This window comes from Mytilus trossulus, chromosome 10 (assembly GCF_036588685.1).
Source record: "Mytilus trossulus isolate FHL-02 chromosome 10, PNRI_Mtr1.1.1.hap1, whole genome shotgun sequence".
Taxonomy (NCBI): Eukaryota; Metazoa; Mollusca; class Bivalvia; order Mytilida; family Mytilidae; genus Mytilus; species Mytilus trossulus.
In genome coordinates, this window is record NC_086382.1 from 26,670,301 (window position 1) to 26,694,823 (window position 24,523).

The 24,523-nt window shown below is 32.2% G+C and overlaps 1 protein-coding gene across 2 annotated transcripts in view; it reads left to right on the forward strand.

Annotated features, from left to right (window-relative positions):
• LOC134687118 (dynein axonemal heavy chain 5-like) overlaps positions 1–24,320 on the forward strand; it is an 86,773-nt gene extending 62,453 nt beyond the window's left edge. For both annotated transcript variants that reach the window (XM_063547117.1, XM_063547119.1), the window contains 19 exons: positions 2,089–2,554; positions 2,816–3,003; positions 3,558–3,863; positions 4,402–4,659; positions 5,096–5,446; positions 5,769–5,951; positions 7,554–7,797; positions 8,324–8,629; positions 9,528–9,667; positions 10,276–10,443; positions 11,155–11,430; positions 11,758–11,922; positions 12,483–12,677; positions 14,592–14,742; positions 15,783–15,894; positions 16,546–16,702; positions 20,921–21,262; positions 22,155–22,281; positions 23,217–24,320. In XM_063547117.1, the coding sequence (XP_063403187.1) occupies positions 2,089–2,554; positions 2,816–3,003; positions 3,558–3,863; positions 4,402–4,659; positions 5,096–5,446; positions 5,769–5,951; positions 7,554–7,797; positions 8,324–8,629; positions 9,528–9,667; positions 10,276–10,443; positions 11,155–11,430; positions 11,758–11,922; positions 12,483–12,677; positions 14,592–14,742; positions 15,783–15,894; positions 16,546–16,702; positions 20,921–21,262; positions 22,155–22,281; positions 23,217–23,503 (4,422 nt within the window). In that variant the 3' untranslated portion in view covers positions 23,504–24,320. The remainder of the gene's footprint in view (positions 1–2,088; positions 2,555–2,815; positions 3,004–3,557; positions 3,864–4,401; positions 4,660–5,095; positions 5,447–5,768; positions 5,952–7,553; positions 7,798–8,323; positions 8,630–9,527; positions 9,668–10,275; positions 10,444–11,154; positions 11,431–11,757; positions 11,923–12,482; positions 12,678–14,591; positions 14,743–15,782; positions 15,895–16,545; positions 16,703–20,920; positions 21,263–22,154; positions 22,282–23,216) is intronic.
• Positions 24,321–24,523: the final 203 nt, after the last annotated feature.

Consider the following 24,523-nt stretch of genomic DNA (forward strand, 5'->3'; position numbering starts at 1 on the left):
AAGAGAATAAATTCTAATTTTATGAAATCTTACAGAATATTTTGATATCATATCAGGACAAAAATTTATATTTGTAATGCAAAATCTTTTATTTATTATACCCCCTCTTTAAAAAAGGGGGGGGGGGGTATACTGTTTTACCTCTGTCAGTCCGTCCGTCCCATGAATATTTTTTGTCGCATTTTTCTCAGGAACTACAATACAAGGATTTCTGAAATTTGGTTTCAGGGTTTATCTAAGTCAGCTATACCGTGTGATGCATTTTCAGATTGATCACTCGACAACTTCCTGTTTACCGAACACTTGTATGATTTTACACATGATAGCCAAGTTGAAAATTTTCGTCACATTTTTCTCAGGAACTACAATACAAGGATTTCTGAAATTTAGTTTCAGGATTTATATAAGTCAGCTATACTGTGTGTTGCGTTTTCAGATTCATCACTTGACAACTTCCTGTTTATCGAACACTTGCATATTTTTACACTATTAATATTATCCACTTGTGGCGGGGGTATCATCAGTGAGCAGTAGCTCGCAGTTTCACTTCTTTTGTTTGAAAAACATGAATGTTAATGAAAATTTTTTGGTACTCTGTACTTGACTTTCTATTTTATATATTTCTAAAGAGAAACAAAGTTAGTTTTAACCACTTTCAATGTTAACAGTTTGCTGGTCAAGGCATTTTATTTTTTGAGATTCATAATTTCATGTTTTTATTTGTATTTATGGTATAATTTATGTTATTTTTGGGGTCTTTGTCTGTACCATAATGATAACCCCCTTTTACAGTAATTCGCATCAAAATGATTGCAACCTCTATATGACTTCAGATTTCATTTACATGTTACAAAATAATTCCTATAATTGCTGCTTTACAAAGGATGTAAGTTAGAATTAAATGTATTCCTTGTCAGTTCATATGCTTTAAAAGTTGTGTGTAAACTTTGTCAAAAAGTTACGAAAGAATGAAAATGGCTGGAATGTTGTTTCACATATTTGTCATATTTTACTGTAAACTGGTAAATGTAAATCACAGTGCTCAGGGTGCCTGCCCTCTCTACAACGAAAGTATGAGTAAAATTTGGAATTTATATGTTTAAGGCTTTATCAATCTCCGATGGTTTGCCATGAAAACTTGACATGCTATTTTTGGGAACTGTTCAGTATTAGTTTACTGTTATAAGAACACTTCAAACTTGATCAATTTGATGAGGAAAAAATCTTCCCATAAATAAATTCGTCCAACAGAAGGAAAAAATCGGCTCTAATGCAAAAAAAACCTATAGAATCTAAAATGTAGCATTATTTTTAAATTTTTCTAACCAATTTAAATTACCTTTTGTGAAGAACTGTTACATTTAATTTTGTTGTAATATAAGGAATATCACCAAGTCACATACAATGGATATTGCTCACTTCACAATGAATATTACATCTTGCAAAATAATAATGTTGTTTAAACAAGCTGAGCTTTATATTCAAGTCATAATTGTAGATCTAACACTTGAATGATTATTTTCAAGCACACACATATATATACTAAAATTCCAATGGTACTTGATTAATTTATAACTTACAAGTTACAACTACATAGTCCAAAATATACAATTAAGGTGATTGTATAGTTTCTTTTGCAAAGATAGTAAAATAAAAGAATAATGTGTATGTGAATTAAACAAACAGTTTGTATATGTGACTGTCCTCAATAGGTTTTGAATTTAATTCTTTAATTTATTAAGTGTCCCTTTAATTTAGTAGTAGAAAAAATACTCAGTGAAATAAATATACAAAGGTAACATGTATATATATTCAATTTTGTTGGTAATATATTTTTACAATGGGGGGAAGAAATTCTCACTTAAGAAGGGAATACTTTTAAAGACTTTGAGAAAAAAAAAATTATGTGCACCTTTTTTTTTACTACCCGTTGTATTGTTTCCCATTTCAATCATGTAAAAGAATGGTAAAATAAAAATGATACAGAAATTCATAAAGTCCTCACTTTGAGCCCAGACAGTTGAATTCTGGAACACCCCTTCATCAGGTTAATACCATAGATAACTCAATAGTACATTATACTTATAGGATATGGTAGCAGAGTACTGTATAGACTACTTCCAAAGGTACAGACGACAGACATATGTCACTCCTAAATCATACCTATCCTTCATTGCTGGATACAAAACTATTTATACAGAGAAGAAAGGAGAGATTGGAATCTTGGCTCAGAGAATGAATACTGGTTTGAAGAAATTGATAGAGGCAACTCAGTCTGTGAATGAACTTTCAAAAGAACTAGCTGTCAAAGAAAAAGAATTAGCTGTTGCATCAAAGAAAGCTGATGCTGTACTTAAAGAAGTAACAGAGAAAGCAACAGCTGCCGAGAAAGTCAAATCTCAAGTACAAGTTGTCAAAGACAAAGCTCAGGCAATTGTAGATGCCATTTCTGAGGACAAAGCCAAAGCAGAAGTGAAACTAGAAGCTGCTAGACCCGCCTTGGCCAGAGCTGAGGCTGCTTTACAGACAATTAAACCAGCTCACATATCTACAGGTAAATATTTAAAAATTCGGATATAAAAACAGAAAGCTTAAAAATGAAAAAACTTTCTTGTCAAATCAGTAATTTTATTTAAAGCTGGCATGTGACTTAACACAAGCCTAAGCTCTTTTGGTCTTTTTTTACCAACAAATATATACATGTATGGAAGAAATACATTAAAGCATTTATAAAGGACATACAAAATAGAAAGTAGTCATTTTTTGGGGTATACATATAAAATTGATAAAGAATTTCTCTTTTTTTTTATTTCAGTGAGAAAATTAGCCAAGCCGCCACATTTGATTATGAGAATTATGGACTGTGTGTTGATTCTTTTCCAACGTAAAATAGGAACTGTTGAACAAGATCCTGAGAGACCTTGTATGAAACCATCCTGGGGTGATTCACTCAAATTGATGGGTGGTAGCGGTTTCCTCAACGGTTTACTTCACTTCCCTAAGGTGAGATATTCAGGTTATTCAAAATGAGTAACAAAAGAATGAAACTAATTCCACAGATTTCACTATTAAAAGAATTTTGATAGTTAGGTTAGAAAAAGAGCATCATTATAGTTATTTGTAACAAACAACTTATAAAAATGAGCCAAAGAGGAGACAATGATTCTGTGGTTCTCGTCCAGAATATGCATGAAATATTTGTCACTGGATGTTAAGCAATGAACAATCAATCAATCATGGGATACCAATTTTCCTGGATTTTGTGGGTACATGTGAACCACGAAATTAAATGTTCAATGTATGACAAATTTTCTATAGCTTTGTAAGAAGACTTATGCAAAACCACAAAATTAAATATCCACCAACATGTAAGTTTTCCTTAATCCAAGAAAATTGGGACCCACGATAATAAATGAATCCACAGTATATGTTATAGAGGAATCAGTTATAGTTATTTAGACTAAACAGTTAATAAAAATAAGTGAAAGAGAAGAAATTGATTGATTTTATAGCAGGTTGATGTTTTTAAGTTAAAAGTCATGTATTTACTTTCCTAGGATTCTATCAATGAAGAAACAGTAGAACTGTTAGCACCATACCTAGATATGGAGGATTACAACATGGAGTCTGCACAAAAAGTATGTGGAGATGTGGCTGGTCTGGCTGGGTGGACTGAAGCTATGTCCTTCTTCTTTAGCATCAACAAGGAAGTCTTACCACTCAAAGCCAATCTGGTCGTACAGGAGGCTAAACTTGGGGCAGCAATGAGTGATTTGAATAAGGCTCAAGCTCAGTTAGACGAGAAGGAAAAAGAATTAGCAGAAGTAATGGCTATGTATGATGCTGCTATGAAAGAGAAACAGGTACTTTAGTCAGATATATATATTAGATAATTCTAGTTGTGTATGATGTAAAATCATAAGTAATGGCTATGTATTATGCTGCTATGAAAGAAAAACAGGTACTTCAATAAGATATCTAGTAATGTATAATGAATCCCTACCCAATTATGATATAATGTAAAATCAGAAATTATTGTGAGAAGTTCTTTTTTACACCTAAATAGCCATAGAGTCATAGACTCATTTCAAATTACCAACTTTTTTACTCCTGAGTATATAATTTTTCAACAGGTTACCTAATCTTTGGTAGGACATTCTGGCACTTGGTCCAAGTTAGAGCAACTGAAAGAAGTAAAAGCAAACTTGTATTCAAAGCAATTTTTTGGGGAAAAACTTCAAAAATTTCACTGGTTTATAATAATAACAAAAAAACATAATTAATAACTATGAACTATGGTTTAGGAGTAAACCCAGCTAAACAATATAGTAAATAATAATATTTTTTAAAACTAACCAAAATCATAATTTGCTTTAAAAAAAATATATGAATTTCTTGTAGACATTAGTTGATGATGCTGAAGCTTGCAGAAGAAAGATGATAAATGCTACAGCTCTAATTGAGGGTCTATCAGGAGAAAGGATAAGATGGACTGAAGCCAGTAAAGGATTTGAAGCCCAGATTCATAGACTTGTTGGAGATGTATTGTTGTGTACTGGTTTCCTGTCTTACACTGGTCCCTTCAATCAAGAATTCAGAAACCTTGTACTCAAGGGATGGAAGAAAGAAATGATAACTAACAAGATTCCCTTCAGTGATGTAAGTTACTTTTTTGTTTATTTTTGTCTCCCTTTGACAGAGTCAAAAAGAAAGTGAGACTTAGATACCTTGTTTTAATTGGAAAATAAGAAGATGTTGTATGAATTGGCGCACTTAGACAACTTTTCTCCAGAGACCAAATGACTTACAAATTCACAGCTATTGATCACAAGTGTTAACATTTCAAACAAGAAAATAGCCTGATTTATATGCAAAACAAAAAACAAAAATGATAGACAGCTGCTGATTAAAAGACATCCACTGAATTATCAGCTCCTTACTTAATTTATTCACAACTGGACCATTTAGAGTTTCCTATATTGTATTTCCCTTGTCTATTGTTTTTTTGACATTTTGCAAAAATTTGGATACACAGATGATTCTTGATCAATAAAAAGTCATATTTTAAAAAGGTTATGTGAATTTTTGATAACAGGATGTGAATGTGGTGACCATGTTGGTTGACAATACAACAGTGAGTGAATGGAACTTGGAAGGTCTGCCAAATGACGAGCTCTCAATCCAAAACGGTCTAATTGTCACAAAGGCCGCTCGATTCCCGTTGCTTATTGATCCTCAAGGTCAGGGTAAATTCTGGATCAAGAGCAGAGAAAAGAGTAATGAATTACAGATGACCTCTCTCAATCATAAGTACTTCAGAAGTCATCTAGAGGATGCACTGTCTTTAGGACGGCCATTGTTGATAGAAGATGTTGGAGAAGACTTAGATCCAGCACTTGACAATGTACTTGAGAAGAACTTCATCAAATCAGGTTCTACATTCAAGGTATATATTCTATCAGGCCATTTCAAATGAATTTACACACTCTTACCCCTTGAAATATTTATTTCATTCTGTTTGTTTCGAGGGAAGAAGAATACTAAGTAAAAATAAGGCTATTTTTCAATGTATTGAAATTGTCTGGAAAATTTAAAAACAAATATGTTTTTCCTTATTTTGAATAAAAAATGAATAATCAGAATCTTAGAATTATATATACTCATGATATTTTTAATAAAAAAAATTGAAAAATTAGTTTATAAAAAGAATTTTTCTAACAATAGATTTGATGCTTTGCTAAATAACGTTTCTTACTGTATTTGAATAGGTGAAAGTAGGTGACAAAGAAGTAGACGTCATGAAAGGATTCCGTCTGTACATCACAACCAAACTGGCCAATCCAACATACACACCAGAAATATCAGCCAGAACATCAATTGTTGACTTTACTGTCACCATGAAAGGTTTAGAAGATCAGTTGTTGGGTATTGTCATCTTGACAGAGAAACAGGTATAGTTATTCCCAGGGTTTCCGCTGGCGGTCGCCATTTTCGCAATTTGCGAAAAAATAATGATTGTGGCGATAAAAATTCGTCATTTGCGAAAGAAATTGGCGAAAGAAATATATAGAACGATTTATTTTCCTCCATCTTGTTTATTTACTTTTTTCGAGTTTCTCGGACTTTACCCGTTCAGACAATACTCGGAATTCACCTTGACCTCATTAAGGTTCGGACAGAAAATCAATAATCAGCTGATTGCATTTTACAGCTATCGACAACAAAGGACTGTTAATAAAGGTGTTGATTAAATTGTTTGACAAATTGATATGGTTAAATGGCTTCTGCTAAATGTCACATACAGAATTTATTTACCACTTTGCGACGCACGTCTTTGGAGCAAACTTTTGACGTCTCCTCCGCTTTGAAAGATACTTTAGAAAAGAAAGCTGTTGTTGTGACGAAAAATGTTCAAAAGCAAGAAAAATCTCAGATGCAAAACTTTAATTATCTTTTGACTTAAATAGCGGTAATTGATTAGGGAGACTTTTTTAAAGTCGTTTGAGTGACACACGTGTTTCAAGCATAGTTTTACGTCTCAACTTTTTCATTTACGATGTTCAAAAAAAGAAAACTGTCGTTATGAAGAAATCTATCCAAAAGGTTGGCCCAAATGAGAGTAGCCCTTCAATGAAATGACTACACATGAAACGAGGGATCAATTACATGTGATAAAAGCTTATGTTTTGATGTTAAAAACACTTCTTTATAGTACAAAAGGGAACAACAGTATTTTTCTTTTAAAGAAACTTTTCCTACGAACTATACTGGTATTATATAATCAAAACATGATGTCCATTAATTTTGTTATATTCCAGGACTTATATCTTAATTTTTTACTATTAAAAGTATAGTGGGCCAATTAATTAGAAAAGTTGTTTTAAATACAATGAATATTTTCCCCTTTTAAATTAAAAAAAAATCTGTCGTTTTAAAGTAAATGTTTAGTGTTTATTCATTAAAGTGTAAATTTTAAAATAAGTTTGAGAGCATAACCATAGACACAATGGGGCAAAATCATCTTATTTAAGGGAAAGGGGGGGGGGGGGGGGGGGGGGGGTAGAAAAAAAAAAAATTTTAAACGAAAAATATAGTTCTGTTATTTGGCGAAAAAAATAATAAAGTGGCGAAAAAAATATTGTTTTGGCGAAAGAGGTGGTGAAAAAAATAATTGACCCAGGGGAAACCCTGGTTATTCCTAATTTTGAACCTTAACTTTAATGTTAATGACAACTGGTCAGTTCAGTCCGAATTTTAGTAATGGCTATTTGAATAATTGTTTGGTACTGAAATTAGTATTTCTACGAGAAAAAAACATTTGCATTAGATGATTGTCTTAAATTTATACTAACTCAGCTTGCTATTTTTTTTTTTTTTTTTTTTTTTTTTTTTATCAAATTCAATTTTTCAAGCAGCTCTTAAAAAAAAGAATTAATAGAATTTACAATGAAAATGAGGCTATGTTGATAATAATTTAACATTTTTAGCCGTACAATAAGTTCTGTGAAGTTACCTTATCCTTGAATACATCTGTGATGTTTGTATTTCCATAGGAACTTGAACAAGAGAGGACAACTCTGATGGAAGAAGTCACAGGTAACAAGAGGAAGATGAAAGATCTGGAAGATAATCTATTGTACAGATTGACCTCTACTGAGGGGTCATTGGTAGAAGATGAATCTCTGATTGAGGTACTCAGAATTACCAAGACAACAGCTGAAGAAGTCAGTGAAAAACTCAAAATTGCCGCTGAAACTGAGATCAAAATCAATTCTGCTCGAGAAGAGTTCCGTCCAGGTTTGTATTTCTAGAAATTGTTTAAGAAAAAAATAGAATTCTGATTTATATAAACTTAAATTACAATGAAATTTGATATGTTTTTATATCCTTGTACATGTATATCTGACTTGCTGATTTGTAATAATTTATAATCTGAATATTGAAATGTTGAAGATAGAAAAGACTTAAGTAAAATTGAAAGAATGTATATATGTTCAGTTGTTATCTAAAGAACGAAAATATCTCAGTGATTAAGTAAAACAAATAGCAGTTTCCTAGATTCATGTGTAATATCTACATATTGTATTTGTGTATTTCTATGGCATCAAAAGGCAGTATATTGCAGTTATGTGTTATATGTGCATATAATTTTTTGTTAATACCAGTGGCACCCAAGATTTAAGTGTAATAATATCGTCTTAATTTTTTTGTTTATTTCAGTGGCATCCAAGTTTATGTGTAATTGTATGTCTTATTTTTTTTTTTATACCAGTGGCATCCAAGTTTATGTGTAATATCGTGATAATTTTTTTGTTTATTTCAGTGGCATCCCGTGGCAGTATCTTGTATTTTGTGATTGTTGAAATGAGCATGGTCAATGTGATGTACCAGACAGCTCTGAAACAGTTCTTGGAAATATTTGACGTTTCTATGGCCAAGTCACAGAAATCACCAATAACAACAAAGAGAATTAATAACATTATTGAATATCTTACATTTGCGGTGTTTAGTTATTCCGTCAGAGGGTTCTATGAGAACGATAAATTCTTGTTTACAACACTTATGACCTGTAAAATTGAAATGGCTGCCGGAAGAATTCGTGGCGAAGAATTCCAAACATTCATTAAAGGTATACATCAAACATGATTGTTTTTTTTATAACTGCAATAATGAAGGTTATCAAATTGAAGCAAGTGATTTGTAAATACATTCATAAATAATAGTTCCTGTCTGTTTGGTTAGCTTAGATTTATAACAACAACAATAACAATACTTTATTTTAAGAGGGTTATACACAGTTAGCTATATAACTAATCTTCCCTGAGGCCCTCGTAATGAAAAAACAAACAAAATGCAAACATATACATTGCATACATAGGTATAAAAAGTCAAGTATGATAATTATGTTCAATACACTTAATAAAATGTGATGAAAAAAATAAACATGATGACATGATCAGTTTTTAATATTATTTATACCGCTAGGTTGATTTCAATAAATGATCTGTTATTTGTAATATTTCTTAACGGTATTGGCAAATTATTCCACAAAAATGGTCCAGAATACATAAAAGATTTTTTGAATAATTCTGTTTTTGGTTTAGGGAGTATGAGGTTTCCTTGAACAGCATTTCTCAAGGGGTATGGATTTCTGTCTGAAACATAATGAAACTTGTTAGTAAGATATGATGGGGCATCATTTTTAATGCACTTAAATGTTATCACTAACTTATGATATTTTATTCTCTGTTCAACTGTCATCCATTTTAAGTGTTTGAATAAGGGTGCAGAAGGAGCGAATGGGTCTGTTTCTAGTATTAATCTAGCAGCCCTCTTTTGTAATTTTAATATCCTTTTTATATGTATTGTGACTGCTATCATGTTGGCTCAAACCATTCCATTGCTACTTTAAACATATTATAGTTGACTCAACTTGACTGTATTTTTCTTCAAGTACATAATTTATTATACTTACCCTTCAAAGATGGTGTTGATATCAAATTACTGAACTATTTTGTTATCAATAGGTGGTGCTGCTTTAGACTTAAATGCTGTAGAACCCAAACCAAGGAAATGGATTACTGACATGACATGGCTCAACTTGGTAGAGCTTAGTAAATTACCACAGTTTTCACAGATTTTATCGCAAGTTGCCAGGAATGATAAGGTAAAATACCATAGTTTTCACAGATTCTATCACAATTTCCTAGGTGTGCAACAGAAAATCATACATATTATACCATAAGTACAGACCTAGAAATGATACTGTGGATTCATTATTATTCGTGGGATACCAATTTTCGTGGGCACAGTCAAACCACGAAATTAAATATTCAACGAATGATAAGTTTTCTATAGGTTTGTATGCAGACAGCAGCAAAACCACGAAATTAAATATCCACAAATATGCAAAGTTTTCTTAATCCACGAAAATTGGTACCCACGAAAATAAATGAGTCCACAGTAGTATGAATTTGCTATTTTCCCCCTAATTTGTCAAGAACCCTTGATTCATGAACTTCAAATCCAAATTGCAATATTTTACTGAGATAGTGGGGCATGATTCTATATTGTAGTTTTTGCCAATAAAGCAAGTGTATCCAATCACAGTAAGGCACTATAGAATGAACAGTTTAATTTTTTTTCTTTCAAAAGTCGATAGGATTGATAGGTAAAATTTAAAAGCGCACTATACACCGCTAAATATGGTAATTACAAATTTTGTCAATGGTAATACATATTTTTTATATTTAACTTAATGGAATGACTTTGCAGGCATGGAAAGCATGGTTCGATGAAGATGCACCTGAAGAGGCCACCTTACCTGATGGTTACAGTACCACTCTAGATACTTGGCGTAAACTATTACTCCTTAGAAGTTGGTGTCCTGATCGTACCATACCTATGGCAAAGAAATATGTGTCTGAAGCTATGGGATTAAGGGTAGGTAACACACCACTAAAATATAATGAACTGTTTACTCTGAAAACCTTTAATATGTGACTATGTGACATGTCCTCTTAAATTTATTGCAAATTCAGATACTAGTAAAAAAACATTGCTCACAATGGTTGTTAATGTAAGAATTTCATTTTTGCATATTTAATCTAATCAATAACAACACTAAAAGCACTATGTGTTTTCTTCAGATAGTCTTTTCTAGAGAGTTTTTCATTTGATATGTGTTTTTGATACCATGTGATAAAAAGTATACCGTATAGCGGGTTATTTTCGCGGGGTGCAAATTTTCGCTTATTTTCGCGGATAGAACAAAATCGCCAAAATAAATTCCGCCAAATTAAAGGTGTTTATACAAAGGTATTAATAAAAGTTTTTAATCCGCCGAAATAATAACCGCCAAAATATTTCGTATACCTTGGTCAATTAAAATCGCGAAATTTTACACCCGCGAAAATAACCCGCTATACGGTATATTGATAGATCTATATTTTCTGACAATATATGAATAATTTTATGTAAGGTTATGTAATATACAATTTTATAAATGGTTCATTACAACATTACAATTTTACAACTTGGAAAACTTTTAATGTTACAATGATTAAAAAAAAATCTGGAAATTTATTTAAACCTGTAGCATGATTTCTTTAGAAAATAGATGATATTTATTTATTTTTATTTTCCTGTGTACAGTTTGCTGAAGGAGTTATCCTGAATATGGATGAAATGTGGGAAGAATCTCGTACCAACGTACCATTAACCTGCTTCTTGTCCATGGGATCTGATCCAACAGAAAACATCATGCTATTAGCCAAGAGGAAGAACTTCCAATGTGGCGCCATCTCTATGGGTCAAGGACAGGATGTCCACGCCAGAAGATTGTTGAGTTTATCCATGCAGGAAGGTAGATGGGTAATGCTACAGAACTGTCATTTGGGTCTGGATTTCATGGATGAATTACTTGACTTGGTAAGAATTTAAAAATTTTAACATGATCTTATTTAATTATGACGAGTTGAAGGAGATACGGGGTACAGAAACATTAGACAGAGACCCAATAACACAAACCAACAAATATGAGACAGTAACCAAATAACAAAAACCAACAAATATTTTTATTTTTATTTTTATTTCTTTTTATTTGTGAAATTTATAATCTTTGAACTTTTATTTGCTGCAATATAATTGTGGTATCCTTTTTCCATATGAGCCTTAAATTTACAAGTAAATTTATTAAATTCTTCAACAACAAATAAGATAGAGATTAAACTTGTTGGTTTTTTTTTATTCCTACAGGTATTGACATCAGAGAATGTAAACGATGGGTTCCGTCTCTGGTTGACACTAGAGCCTCATCCTAAGTTTCCAATCAACATGTTGCAGACATCTATCAAGTTTACCAATGAACCTCCACAAGGTGTCAAAGCTGGTCTTAAGAGGACATATGCCATGTTTTCACAGGTAAAAACTATGGAAATGGATATAGAATCTTTGCATGCCATTGTATTTGTGAGGCAAAGTTAGATGAAAACCTCTTTATAAACTTTTTTTAAATTCAACTGGAGTAAATTTTTACTTTAAAGATATGAAACATTGCATTTTAAATATTATATTATGAACATTCAACAAGTAGCAATCAAAGTTTGATTATGTTGGCTACTGGTACCTTGAAACAGGTTGGATTAAAAGATGTATTTTTGTTTGATACCGTGCTTGACAATATTTTATGGGTTTTTTTTTTCGAAGAGTGGCGAAAGATACCAGATGGACAGTCATAGATCTAAAGTAAGCTGACAAAGCCATGGCTAACAAAGAAAAAGACAAACAGACAAATTAATAATAGTACACTAGACGCAACATAAAAAAACTAAAGACTAAGCAACACAAACCCCACCAAAAACCAAACCGTATGCCAAAACTTATGTAAAAACATGTTATGAAATACCTGCTGCAGTAGAATTTTAAGTCTTTAACATTCTTGACTCTCTCATTCAAATTGTATTTCTTTTTCTCTTTCCCAGGAACAATTAGATTATTCTAACTTCCCACAATGGAAGCCAACCTTGTATGGTGTTGCCTTCCTCCATACAACTGTCCAAGAAAGACGTAAGTTTGGACCTATCGGTTGGAATATACCATATGAGTTCAATCAGGGAGATCAAAATGCAACAGTACAGTTTGTACAAAACCACTTGGATGATATGGACCCCAAAAAGGTTTGTACAATTTACATTTTATTTATAATTTAAAATGGCCAGAGTTTTTGTTACCAAATTCTGATTCAGTTTGTTTTGAAAGTTTTAATCTGACCTTTTAGTTAAGTATCTTTTACAATCTTACTTTTAAGTTTGGGATCTTTTAGAAACTGACTTTAAAGTTTGGTATCTTTTAGAACCTGACTTTAAAGTTTGGTATCTTTTAGAACCTGACTTTAAAGTTTGGTATCTTTTAGAACCTGACTTTTAACTTTGGTATCGTTTAGAATCTGACTGAAAGTTTGGTAGCTTTAAGAATCTGACATTTTTGTTTGGTATCTTTTAAAATCTTACTTTTTAGTTTGGTATTTTTAAGAACCTGACATTGTTTATCTTGGAACCTTTTAGAATCTGTCTTTTAGATTGGTATCTCTAAAAATCTGACTTTTCAGTTTGGTATCTTTAAGAATCTGACTTTTTAGTTTGGTATCTGTCAGAATCAGACATTTTTAGTTTGGTATCTTTAAGAATCTGACTTTTTAGTTTGGTATCCCTAAGAACCTGAAATTTTATATTTTGGAATCTTTTAGAATCTGTCTTTTGTTTGGTATCTTTTAGAATCTTTATTTAGTTTGGTATCTTTAAGAATCTGACTTTTCAGTTTGGTATCTTTAAGAATCTGACTTTTTAGTTTGGTATCTGTAAGAATCTGACTTTTTTGTTTGGTATCTTTAAGAATCTGACTTTTTAGTTTGATATCCTTAAGAACCTGAAATTTTATATTTTGGAATCTTTTAGAATCGGTCTTTTGTTTGGTATCTTTTAGAATCTTTATTTAGTTTAGTATCTTTTAGAATCTTACTTTTTAAGTTCAATATCTTTATGATTAGACTTTTAACAACAGAAATGGCATGTTTATTCCTTAATTCTATTTTGTTAAATTTTGGTTTATATACTTGTTTTGAGGTTTATATAACCTGAATTAGTATATTGTTTATTTGATTTATTATTTATTCCTTTTTCCAAAGACTACTCGAGAGTATACTGGGTATTTTAGACCAAGGGTAAAGCTGCATATGATATCAATGTCAGAATTATCACACCATGTCAATAAATGATTCACACCGTGTCAATGAATTATTCACACTGTGTCAATGAATAAATCACATTCAAATGACTATTCAACTGTTGTTTCATTAAATCAAATATGTTTCACTTTAATTGTTACTATCTTCAAGTTTTAATATGTTGTACTATAAATAAAGTATTTCACAGTATATTAAAATGATATGATAAAATTTAAGTCATTTCCAAAGTTTCTACAGTTTTTGTGGATGCTGATTTTTTTTGTTGTGACAAATTCTACATGCAAGCTCATATATATTTTCATTTTGTTGTACACTTAAACTTATGGTTCAATGTCACCAATGAAATTCATGAAAATTCACAAATAATAATGAATTTATATATATCTGAAATAATATTTTGAATTCATTTGGTTTCAAACAAGGATTTAGATGGTTTAAAATAAAGGTTACCACCTTACCTTCTGAAGGGGGCATATTTTAAAATGGAATCAAAGTCCTAACAGGTTGATTTAATATGATTAAAATGGTAGTCAATTTGCAAACCAGAAATTTATTTATGTTGCATTATTATTTTATAAATTGTAATAAACATAATATGAATCAGCCGTATACCTCTATTATTATAATACACAGCTTACATGTACATGTTGTATGTTGCTATATATATATGTATACAAAAATTCCATATGGTTATCAGGTCAAATATGTTTGTGTTTGGAGTAATATTTTATTACTTTCAGAAAATTATATTAAACTTTAAGATTTACAGTAACGTAAAAAAAAAAAACCTTTTTTTCTTCAGAAATCTTAAAAATTCTAATAATTTATTTATAAAATTTGTTTGTAGGGTGTGTCTTGGCAGACAATTAGGTACATGATTGGTGAAGTACAATATGGAGGGCGTGTCACAGATGACTATGATAAACGTCTGCTCAACACCTACTGTAAAGTCTGGTTTGGAGAAAACATGTTTGCAGATTCATTCCAGTTTTACACAGGTAAAGTGATAGTCTTTTTATAAATATTTGATACTGATTTTACTGTTATAAATAGGTTTTTGACCGAAATCAGAATATTAGTTTGGGGTTGAACAGAAGAATGGCAGAAGGTTAAAAGAGATTCCTTGCTATATTTTATGAACTGTTCAACAAATGAATTTCAATTTTGATATGTAACTGCTGATCACAAAGGCTGATATTGACAATTTTCACTGCTTTTCTTCAAGAGTTATGGACCTTGCATGATAGGAAAATGAGACTTATTGTTATTTCAATGCAATTTTTGATTGGGAAATGTCACTTTATGTAATTTCTTTTACCTTCACAATAGAAAATAAATGCTGTCAATATTACAGCTGAATTCTTGTCTACCCTTGAAAATATATAATACTTTACACCCTATATTATTTGTTGAGATAATCAGTTACAGATGCATATTATGTTGAACTCTACATTTGCACTTTATGTAAATACCTTCAAAGTTGTTTTGGGGAGTAAGGTTCATATATAAGCTAAAGACAAAACTATGAGTGGTTCAAATTTTATTATGCCCCACCTACGATAGTAGAGGGGCATTATGTTTTGTGGTCTGTGCGTCCGTTCGTCTGTTTGTCCGTCTGTCCCGCTTCAGGTTAAAGTTTTTGGTCAAGGTAGTTTTTGATGAAGCTGAAGTCCAATCAACTTGAAACTTAGTATACATGTTATTTATGATATGATCTTTCTAATTTTAAAGCCAAATTAAACTTTTGGCCCCAATTTCACAGTCCACCGAACATAGAAAATTTAAGTGCGAGTTTCAGGTTAAAGTTTTTGGTCAAGGTAGTTTTTGATGAAGCTGAAGTCCAATCAACTTGAAATTTAGTACACATGTTCCCTATGATATGATCTTTCTACTTTAAATGCCTTTTTATATTTTTTACCAATTTTCACGTTCCATTGAACACGGAAAATGATAGTGAGAGTGGGGCATTCGTGTAATTTGGACACATTCTTGTTTTAGGAGCAATGGATTTCTAATTCATTTTTCATTTGATTTTAAGGTTACAAAATACCCAAGTGTAAGACCATTGAAGAATACAGAACCAGTATTGAAGCATTGCCTCTACAGGATACACCAGAGTGTTTTGGTCTTCATTCAAATGCTGATATAACGTAAGTTATAATTCTGTGTGACCAGAGGTGGATTTAATGCGTTTTCTGGGAAAAATTTAATTGATTATATAGGGAATCACTGAAGCATGACTTCCTTGTGACCAGAGGCGGATTTATAGCGTTTTCTGTGGAAATTTTGATTGATTATATAGGGAATCATTGAAGCATGACTGGAGCGGCCTTAAGGCTCTCATAGGGCTCCCACTTATGAAATCCGCCACTGGTGACATATTATATTTTTTAAGTCATCATTTGAAAGTGTTGTCTTACTTAATTTATTCAAGACTGAGTTTAAAAGAAAACATGTAAGTCATAATGATGACATAATTCATTCTTTTTATTAAAGGCCTTTTTAATTGTTTGATATGTCATTTAAAAATGCTTATACTTGATTTTAAATATGAAATCTTTCATGTTGAGTCAGTGTTGCAAAAGTATTTCATAAGTTAACCTAACAGGGACGAATATTTTTCACACATTTAGAATTTATTTAAATTTTGTCAAAAGAATTGACCCCAACATTTACTCTCTTGGTGGTTATATTTGTGAACAAAATCTCAATACAAATTGTTGGTCAGCAATTTATAAAAATTCGTTCAAACACTTATCGGTTCTTAATATTTTAACATCATTTTGAATTGGACATTGTAGCTACCAGACGAACACTGCAAATGAAATGTTGGTTACAATTGTAAACATTCAACCTAAGGATTCTGGCGGTGGAGGTGGTGAGACCAGAGAAATGATAGTATACAAGCTAGCTGATGATATGTTAGATAAACTACCAGAGGATTATGTACCATATGAGGTAAAATATAAACTATACCTGTCCTAAGTCAGGAATCTGATGTACAGTAGTTGTCGTTTGTTTATGTAATATATACGTGTTTCTCGTTTCTCGTTTTTTTTTATATAGATTATACTGTTGGTTTTCCCATTTGAATGGTTTTACACTAGTAATTTTGGGGCCCTTTATAGCTTGTTGTTCAGTGTGTGCCAAGGGTCAGTGTTGAAGGCCGTACATTGACCTATAATGGTTTACTTTTTTTAAAATTGTTATTTGGATGGAGAGTTGTCTCATTGGCACTCACACCACATCTTCCTATATCTATATCTCTTTTCAATTCACCTTTTTAGCTCACCTGGCCCGAAGGGCCAAGTGAGCTTTTCTCATTACTTGGCGTCCGGCGTCCGGCGTCGTCCGGCGTCGTTCACTTTTACAAAAATCTTCTCCTCTGAAACTACTGGGCCAAATCAAACCAAACTTGGCCACAATCATCATTGGGGTATCTAGTTTAAAAAATGTGTGGCGTGACCCGGTCAACCAACCAAGATGGCCGCCACGGCTAAAAATAGAACATAGGGGTAAAATGCAGTTTTTGGCTTTTAACTCAAAAACCAAAGCATTTAGAGCAAATCTGACATGGGGTAAAAATGTTTATCAGGTCAAGATCTATCTGCTCTAAAATTTTCAGATGAATCGGTCAATCGGTTGTTGGGTTGCTGCCCCTGAATTGGTAATTTTGAAGAAATTTTGCTGTTTTTGGTTATTATCTTGAATATTATTATAGTTAGAGATAAACTGTAAACAGCAATAATGTTCAGCAAAGTAAGATCTACAAATAAGTCAACATGACCAAAATGGTCAGTTGACCCGTTTAGGAGTTATTGCCCTTTATAGTCAATTTTTTTACCATTTTTCGTTAATTAAAGTAATCTTTTACAAAAATCTTCTCCTCTGAAACTACTTGGCCAAATTAATCCAAACTTGGCCACAATCATCTTTGGGGTATCTAGTTTTAAAAATGTGTGGCGTGACCTGGTCAACCAACCAAGATGGCCGCCACGGCTAAAAATAGAACAAAGGGGTAAAATGCAGTTTTTGGCTTATAACTCAAAAACCAAAGCATTTTGAGGAAATCTGACATGGGATAAAAATGTTTATCAGGTCAAGAACTATCTGCCCTGAAATTTTCAGATGAATCGGTCAATCGGTTGTTGGGTTGCTGCCCCTGAATTGGTAATTTTGAGGAAATTTTGCTGTTTTTGGTTATTATCTTGAATATTATTATAGATAGAGATAAATTGTAAACAGCAATAATGTTCAGCAAAGTAAGATCTACAAATAAGTCAACATACCCAAAATGGTCAGTTGACCCCTTTAGGAGTTATTGCCCTTTATAGTCAATCTTTAACCATTTTTAGCTCACCTGGCCCGAAGGGCCAAGTGAGCTATTCCCATCACTTTGCGTCCGGCGTCCGTCGTCGTCGTCGTCGTCCGGCGTCCGTCGTCGTCCGTCGTCGTCCGTCGTCGTTAACTTTTACAAAAATCTTCTCCTCTGAAACTACTGGGCCAAATCAAACCAAACTTGGCCACAATCATCATTGGGGTATCTAGTTTAAAAAATGTGTGGCGTGACCCGGTCAACCAACCAAGATGGCCGCCACGGCTAAAAATAGAACATAGGGGTAAAATGCAGTTTTTGGCTTATAACTCAGAAACCAAAGCATTTAGAGCAAATCTGACATGGGGTAAAAATGTTTATCAGGTCAAGATCTATCTGCCCTGAAATTTTCAGATGAATCAGTCAATCGGTTGTTGGGTTGCTGCCCCTGAATTGGTAATTTTGAGGAAATTTTGCTGTTTTTGGTTATTATCTTGAATATTATTATAGATAGAGATAAACTGTAAACAGCAATAATGTTCAGCAAAGTAAGATCTACAAATAAGTCAACATGACCAAAATGGTCAGTTGACCCGTTTAGGAGTTATTGCCCTTTATAGTCAATTTTTAACCATTTTTCGTAAATTAAAGTAATCTTTTACAAAAATCTTCTCCTCTGAAACTACTGGGCCAAATTAATTCAAACTTGGCCACAATCATCTTTGGGGTATCTAGTTTAAAAAATGTGTGGCGTGACCTGGTCAACCAACCAAGATGGCCGCCACCGCTAAAAATAGAACATAGGGGTAAAATGCAGTTTTTGGCTTATAACTCAAAAACCAAAGCATTTTGAGGAAATCTGACATGGGATAAAAATGTTTATCAGGTCAAGATCTATCTGCCCTGAAATTTTCAGATGAATCGGTCAATCGGTTGTTGGGTTGCTGCCCCTGAATTGGTAATTTTGAGGAAATTTTGCTGTTTTTGGTTATTATCTTGAATATTATTATAGATAGAGATAAATTGTAAACAGCAATAATGTTCAGCAAAGTAAGATCTACAAATAAGTCAACATGACCAAAATGGTCAGTTGACCCCTTTAGGAGTTATTGCCCTTTATAGTCAATCTTTAACCATTTTTCATAAATCTAAGTAATCTTTTACAAAATCTCCACTGAAACTACTAGGCCACAATCATCTTTGGGGTATCTAGTTTGAAAAATGTGTCCGATGACCTGGCCATTCAACCAAGATGGCCGCCACGGCTAAAAATAGAACATAGGGGTAAAATGCAGTTTTTGGCTTATAACTATGAAACCAAAGCATCTAGAGCAAATCTGACAAGAAGTTAAATTGTTAATCAAGTCAATATCTATCTGCCCTGAATTTTTCAGATGAATTGGACAACTGGTTGTTGGGTTGCTGCCCTCCAATTGGTAATTTTTAAAGAAGTTTTGCCGTTTTTGGTTATCTTGAATACTATTATAGATAGCGATAAACTGTAAACAGCAATAATGTTCAGCAAAGTAAGATCTACAAATAAGTCAACATGACCTAAATGGTCAATTGACCCCTTAAGGAGTTATTGCCCTTTATAGTCAATTTTTAACAATTTTCATTAATTTGGTAAATTTATGTAAATTTTTACCAAATATAGTCTTCTGTTACTAATGGGCAAAGTTCATTATAGATATAATTGTAAGAAGCAAAATCGTTCAGTAAAGTAAGAACTTCAAACACATCACCATCACCAAAATACAATTTTGTCATGAATCCATTTGTGTCCTTTGTTTAATATGCACATAGACCAAGGTGAGCGACACAGGCTCTTTAGAGCCTCTAGTTCATAAATCTAAGTAATCTTTTACAAAATCTCCACTGAAACTACTAGGCCACAATCATCTTTGGGGTATCTAGTTTGAAAAATGTGTCCGATGACCTGGCCATTCAACCAAGATGGCCGCCATGGCTAAAAATAGAACATAGGGGTAAAATGCAGTTTTTTGCTTATAACTATGAAACCAAAGCATCTAGAGCAAATCTGACAAGAAGTTAAATTGTTAATCAAGTCAATATCTATCTGCCCTGAATTTTTCAGATGAATTGGACAACTGGTTGTTGGGTTGCTGCCCTCCAATTGGTAATTTTTAAAGAAATTTTGCCGTTTTTGGTTATCTTGAATACTATTATAGATAGCGATAAACTGTAAACAGCAATAATGTTCAGCAAAGTAAGATCTACAAATAAGTCAACATGACCTAAATGGTCAATTGACCCCTTAAGGAGTTATTGCCCTTTATAGTCAATTTTTAACAATTTTCATTAATTTGGTAAATTTATGTAAATTTTTACCAAATATAGTTCTCTGTTACTAATGGGCAAAGTTCATGATAGATATAATTGTAAGAAGCAAAATCGTTCAGTAAAGTAAGAACTTCAAACACATCACCATCACCAAAATACAATTTTGTCATGAATCCATTTGTGTCCTTTGTTTAATATGCACATAGACCAAGGTGAGCGACACAGGCTCTTTAGAGCCTCTAGTTAATATCTTAAGGACTATGGGTAATTTCATTATGACAACAAAAATTTGAAATATTACAGACCCCCAATGACAAGGGTTCAGAACAAAAAGGCTTTATATGTAGACTACTTGGCAGTGATGAGCGCTAATACGATGAGTCAATACTATCTGTTTATTTGTACACAGATTTACCTTTTGAATTATGATCCATAACCGTGTGCATGCATGCATTCTTGTTGCTTAAGACGTTTTAAATGTAAGGGCAGACAATAAGTAGTATAAGTCAGATTAGCTAGTTTGGTAGATATCATAACTTAGAAAATGTATTTTGTAGGTGAAAGACAAACTAAGAAAGATGGGAATTCTTCAGCCTATGAACATCTTCCTCCGTCAGGAAATAGACAGAATGCAGAAGGTCATATCTCTTGTTCGTGTTACACTCAAAGACCTTAAACTTGCCATTGATGGAACAATAATCATGAGTGAGGACCTTCGTGATGCTTTAGACAATATGTTTGATGCTCGTGTCCCATCTAAATGGAAGAAGATTTCCTGGGAGTCTGCAACACTTGGTTTCTGGTTCACTGATTTATTAGATAGAAATCAACAATTCCACACCTGGATTTTTGAAGGAAGACCTCACTCTTTCTGGATGACTGGATTCTTCAATCCACAGGTATTGTAACTTTTACCAGAATTATTAAATCAGAATAGAGGAAAGGGGGTGGGGGGAGGGTGTAGGAGGGGTCATGATCCTGAAAACCGGAGGTTCTGAATTTAAATAAATTTAAATCCCAACATCCCAATATTTGAAATAGAATTTCCAGATCCTGAAAGGGACAATTCCGAGATATTTAGCTTAAAAACACCAGATCCCAGAGTCCCGATAAAGGTCCTATCCCCCCTCAGAATAGTATAACACATAGATTCCATTAGTACCAGATCATATTATATTCTTTTATTTATAATGTGTACTCTTCACGCCAATGTCATTCTTTGGGGTAAATCTATCTGGAATTATATTCTATCCATAGGTCATGTTACTGTAAATTCAGAAATTGATGCTAGCATTTATTATTGGGATTTTTCCTAATTATACTAAAATGTAATTTTAATTCTTGCAATATTGATAAAAATCCTGTTTGATTTATATTTAAAACAAATCAAAGTGCGAGTTTTAACTATTATAACAAGTTGTTGCATTTTACGCAATAATAAAAACATCGCAATAATTTCTGAATTTACGATACTTTCTATAAAACACCTTGAAATTGAAGATCAGAAATGAATAACTTACTTAGTGTTTTTATTTGTATCCTGGTTATTAATATTCAAGGAATATCTCCTTCACGCCAGTCATGTTCTGCTGAATGTGGCTGTAAACTCCTGTCCATGATTTTTAAGAATGGGGATTTGGTATTCTCTTCATGTTTTTTTTCTGATTTCATAATAGCTGAAGGGCCATAGAAGAAGTACATGTCTTTTTCAAAACCAGTAGAAGTTTTTTTTCAACAACCCATCAAAGCAGAAAATGTGGATATTTTAGTTTCACTTATCAATATTTGTAGGGTTTCTTAACTGCCATGAGACAGGAAATAACCAGAGCACACAAAGGTTGGGCCTTGGATAATGTCGTTCTGGACAATGATGTTACAAGAATGATGAAGGAAGATCTACATGGACCACCTAATGAAGGTCAGTACAAGCACAATAATCAATATTATTACACTGTCATCTTGTCCACAAAAACTGGTACCCATTGTTCCATAGTTTTAGTGCTTATTATAACAGGAAACAAGTTTTCCCAGAATTGAATGGAACACATTATATAAAAGTCTAAACACAGAATGGATTGACCTGCAGAACATTTGATAAAAAATTAAAAACCGATCACATACAAAATAAAGTTATTTCAAAAGATTTTTGACTGACATAAACCTAAAATTATAGGAATGAGAAAAATTAGATTTTTTATTAGGCGTTAAAAGTTTTGAAGTTACATCATCCACTAATGTTTATTTCATTTAAAAGTTTTAGAATCTCATCTCTACATCCAAATGAAGAAATATTGACTATACTATACTTTAGATTTAACAATTCTCTATCAGTGAGATGGCTTATTTTATTTTTTCCAAAATAATGATATATACTTTTAAAAGATGTAGAGAGTCTTATGTTTTTTATCATAACGAACCTGCATACCCTCGGGGATCCACTTTATGGACTCTACCGTACTACAAACTCACCAGGGGTTGGTTCACTTTCGTTTGTAATTGACTTTTAAAAGATGTTATAACTACAGTCTGATATGGGTATTTTTTAAATGTTATTTTGAAAGTAAAATTTATTTTATCCTGCAAAATAGTAACATGCATGTTTCTCGTTTCTCGTTTTGTTTATATAGATTAGACCGTTGGTTTTCCCGTTTGAATGGTTTTACACTAGTAATTTTGGGGCCCTTTATAGCTTGTTGTTCGGTGTGAGCCAAGGCTCCGTGTTGAAGGCCGTACTTTAACCTATAATGGTTTACTTTTTAAATTGTTATTTGGATGGAGAGTTGTCTCATTGGCACTCACACCACATCTTCCAATATCTATGTATGTAAGTTTTTGTATATTTTTATATTACAGGTGTATACATTTATGGACTGTATCTGGATGGTGCAGGATGGGATAAGAGAAACTGTAAACTAATTGAACCTACACCTAAAGTTCTATATACAGCTGTGCCCGTGGCCCATGTGTTTGCCACTAACCAGGAGAGAACAGGCAAAGTAGCCAATATGTATGAATGTCCCGTGTACAAGAAACCCAGGCGTACTGATTTAACTTATATATTCCCACTGTTCCTGAAGACAACTAAACCACCAGATCACTGGACTCTACGTGGAGTAGGTCTTCTCTGTGATACAAAATAAACTGATTCTTTCTAAAAAAAAATTAGATTTTTTTTTTACTTTTCAAAAGGAACTATTTACACTAATATTCTTTTTTGTTTATGTCTGTTTCTTTTACTGTTTTGTGTGAGAAATAATAAGCTTGATGAATTTGTAACATTTTCTGTTTATATATATTGATAAATCTATATATATTTTCCCCGGAGGTATGATATTTAATTTTCTTCATCCAAGTTTATTTTATAAGTCTGCAAGCAAGCTTGGCAATAATTGATTTAAGAAATTGTCAAATTCACACAAGTTTAAAACTTCATCTGATTCGACTATGATAAAAAGAAATAAACAAAAGATACATTTTCAACATCTTCCTTTTATACTGATTTACTATACCTTATTTTACTGTTAAATTTTAATATTTAATTTTTGAAAAAAAATGAAATAATACAATCATTATTTTATGCATATTTTACATTTTGTATATTAAATTAGCTAGTGAAATATTCCGTCCAATCTGAATTGCAACTATCAAATGATTATAAATCCTATGTATATACATGTTCTATGATGTGGTGCAAATTTAATTTAAACAAAATCCGTCCTTCATACAAAAAGTTGATTGCTATTTATACAAATCAGTATTTATTGTGTGTTCTATTGTTATTTATTTATATTGTGTGATAATTATTATATTTTGGAAATTATATAATTTAATATTCAAAGAATTTATACTATTATTTTTTTATTGTTTTCACTTTATCTATTGTTGTTCTAACATTGTTTGGAGTACAGAGTATTTATTATTTCTTTGTTTGAAAACAATAAAATGTTCTGCATACAATTATTTTTTTATTTCTTCTCAATTCGAGTTCTGATGCATATGTTTCTTTTGAAGTTTAGAAAGATTGCATTGCAATTTTATTTCATATTTATTATGAAACAGAATTACAAATTACAAAACAGACCATTGTCCTTAACATACAATATTGGACATTAAGCATCTAACAATCAATCAATAGACCATGTTGACCTAATCATGCTGAA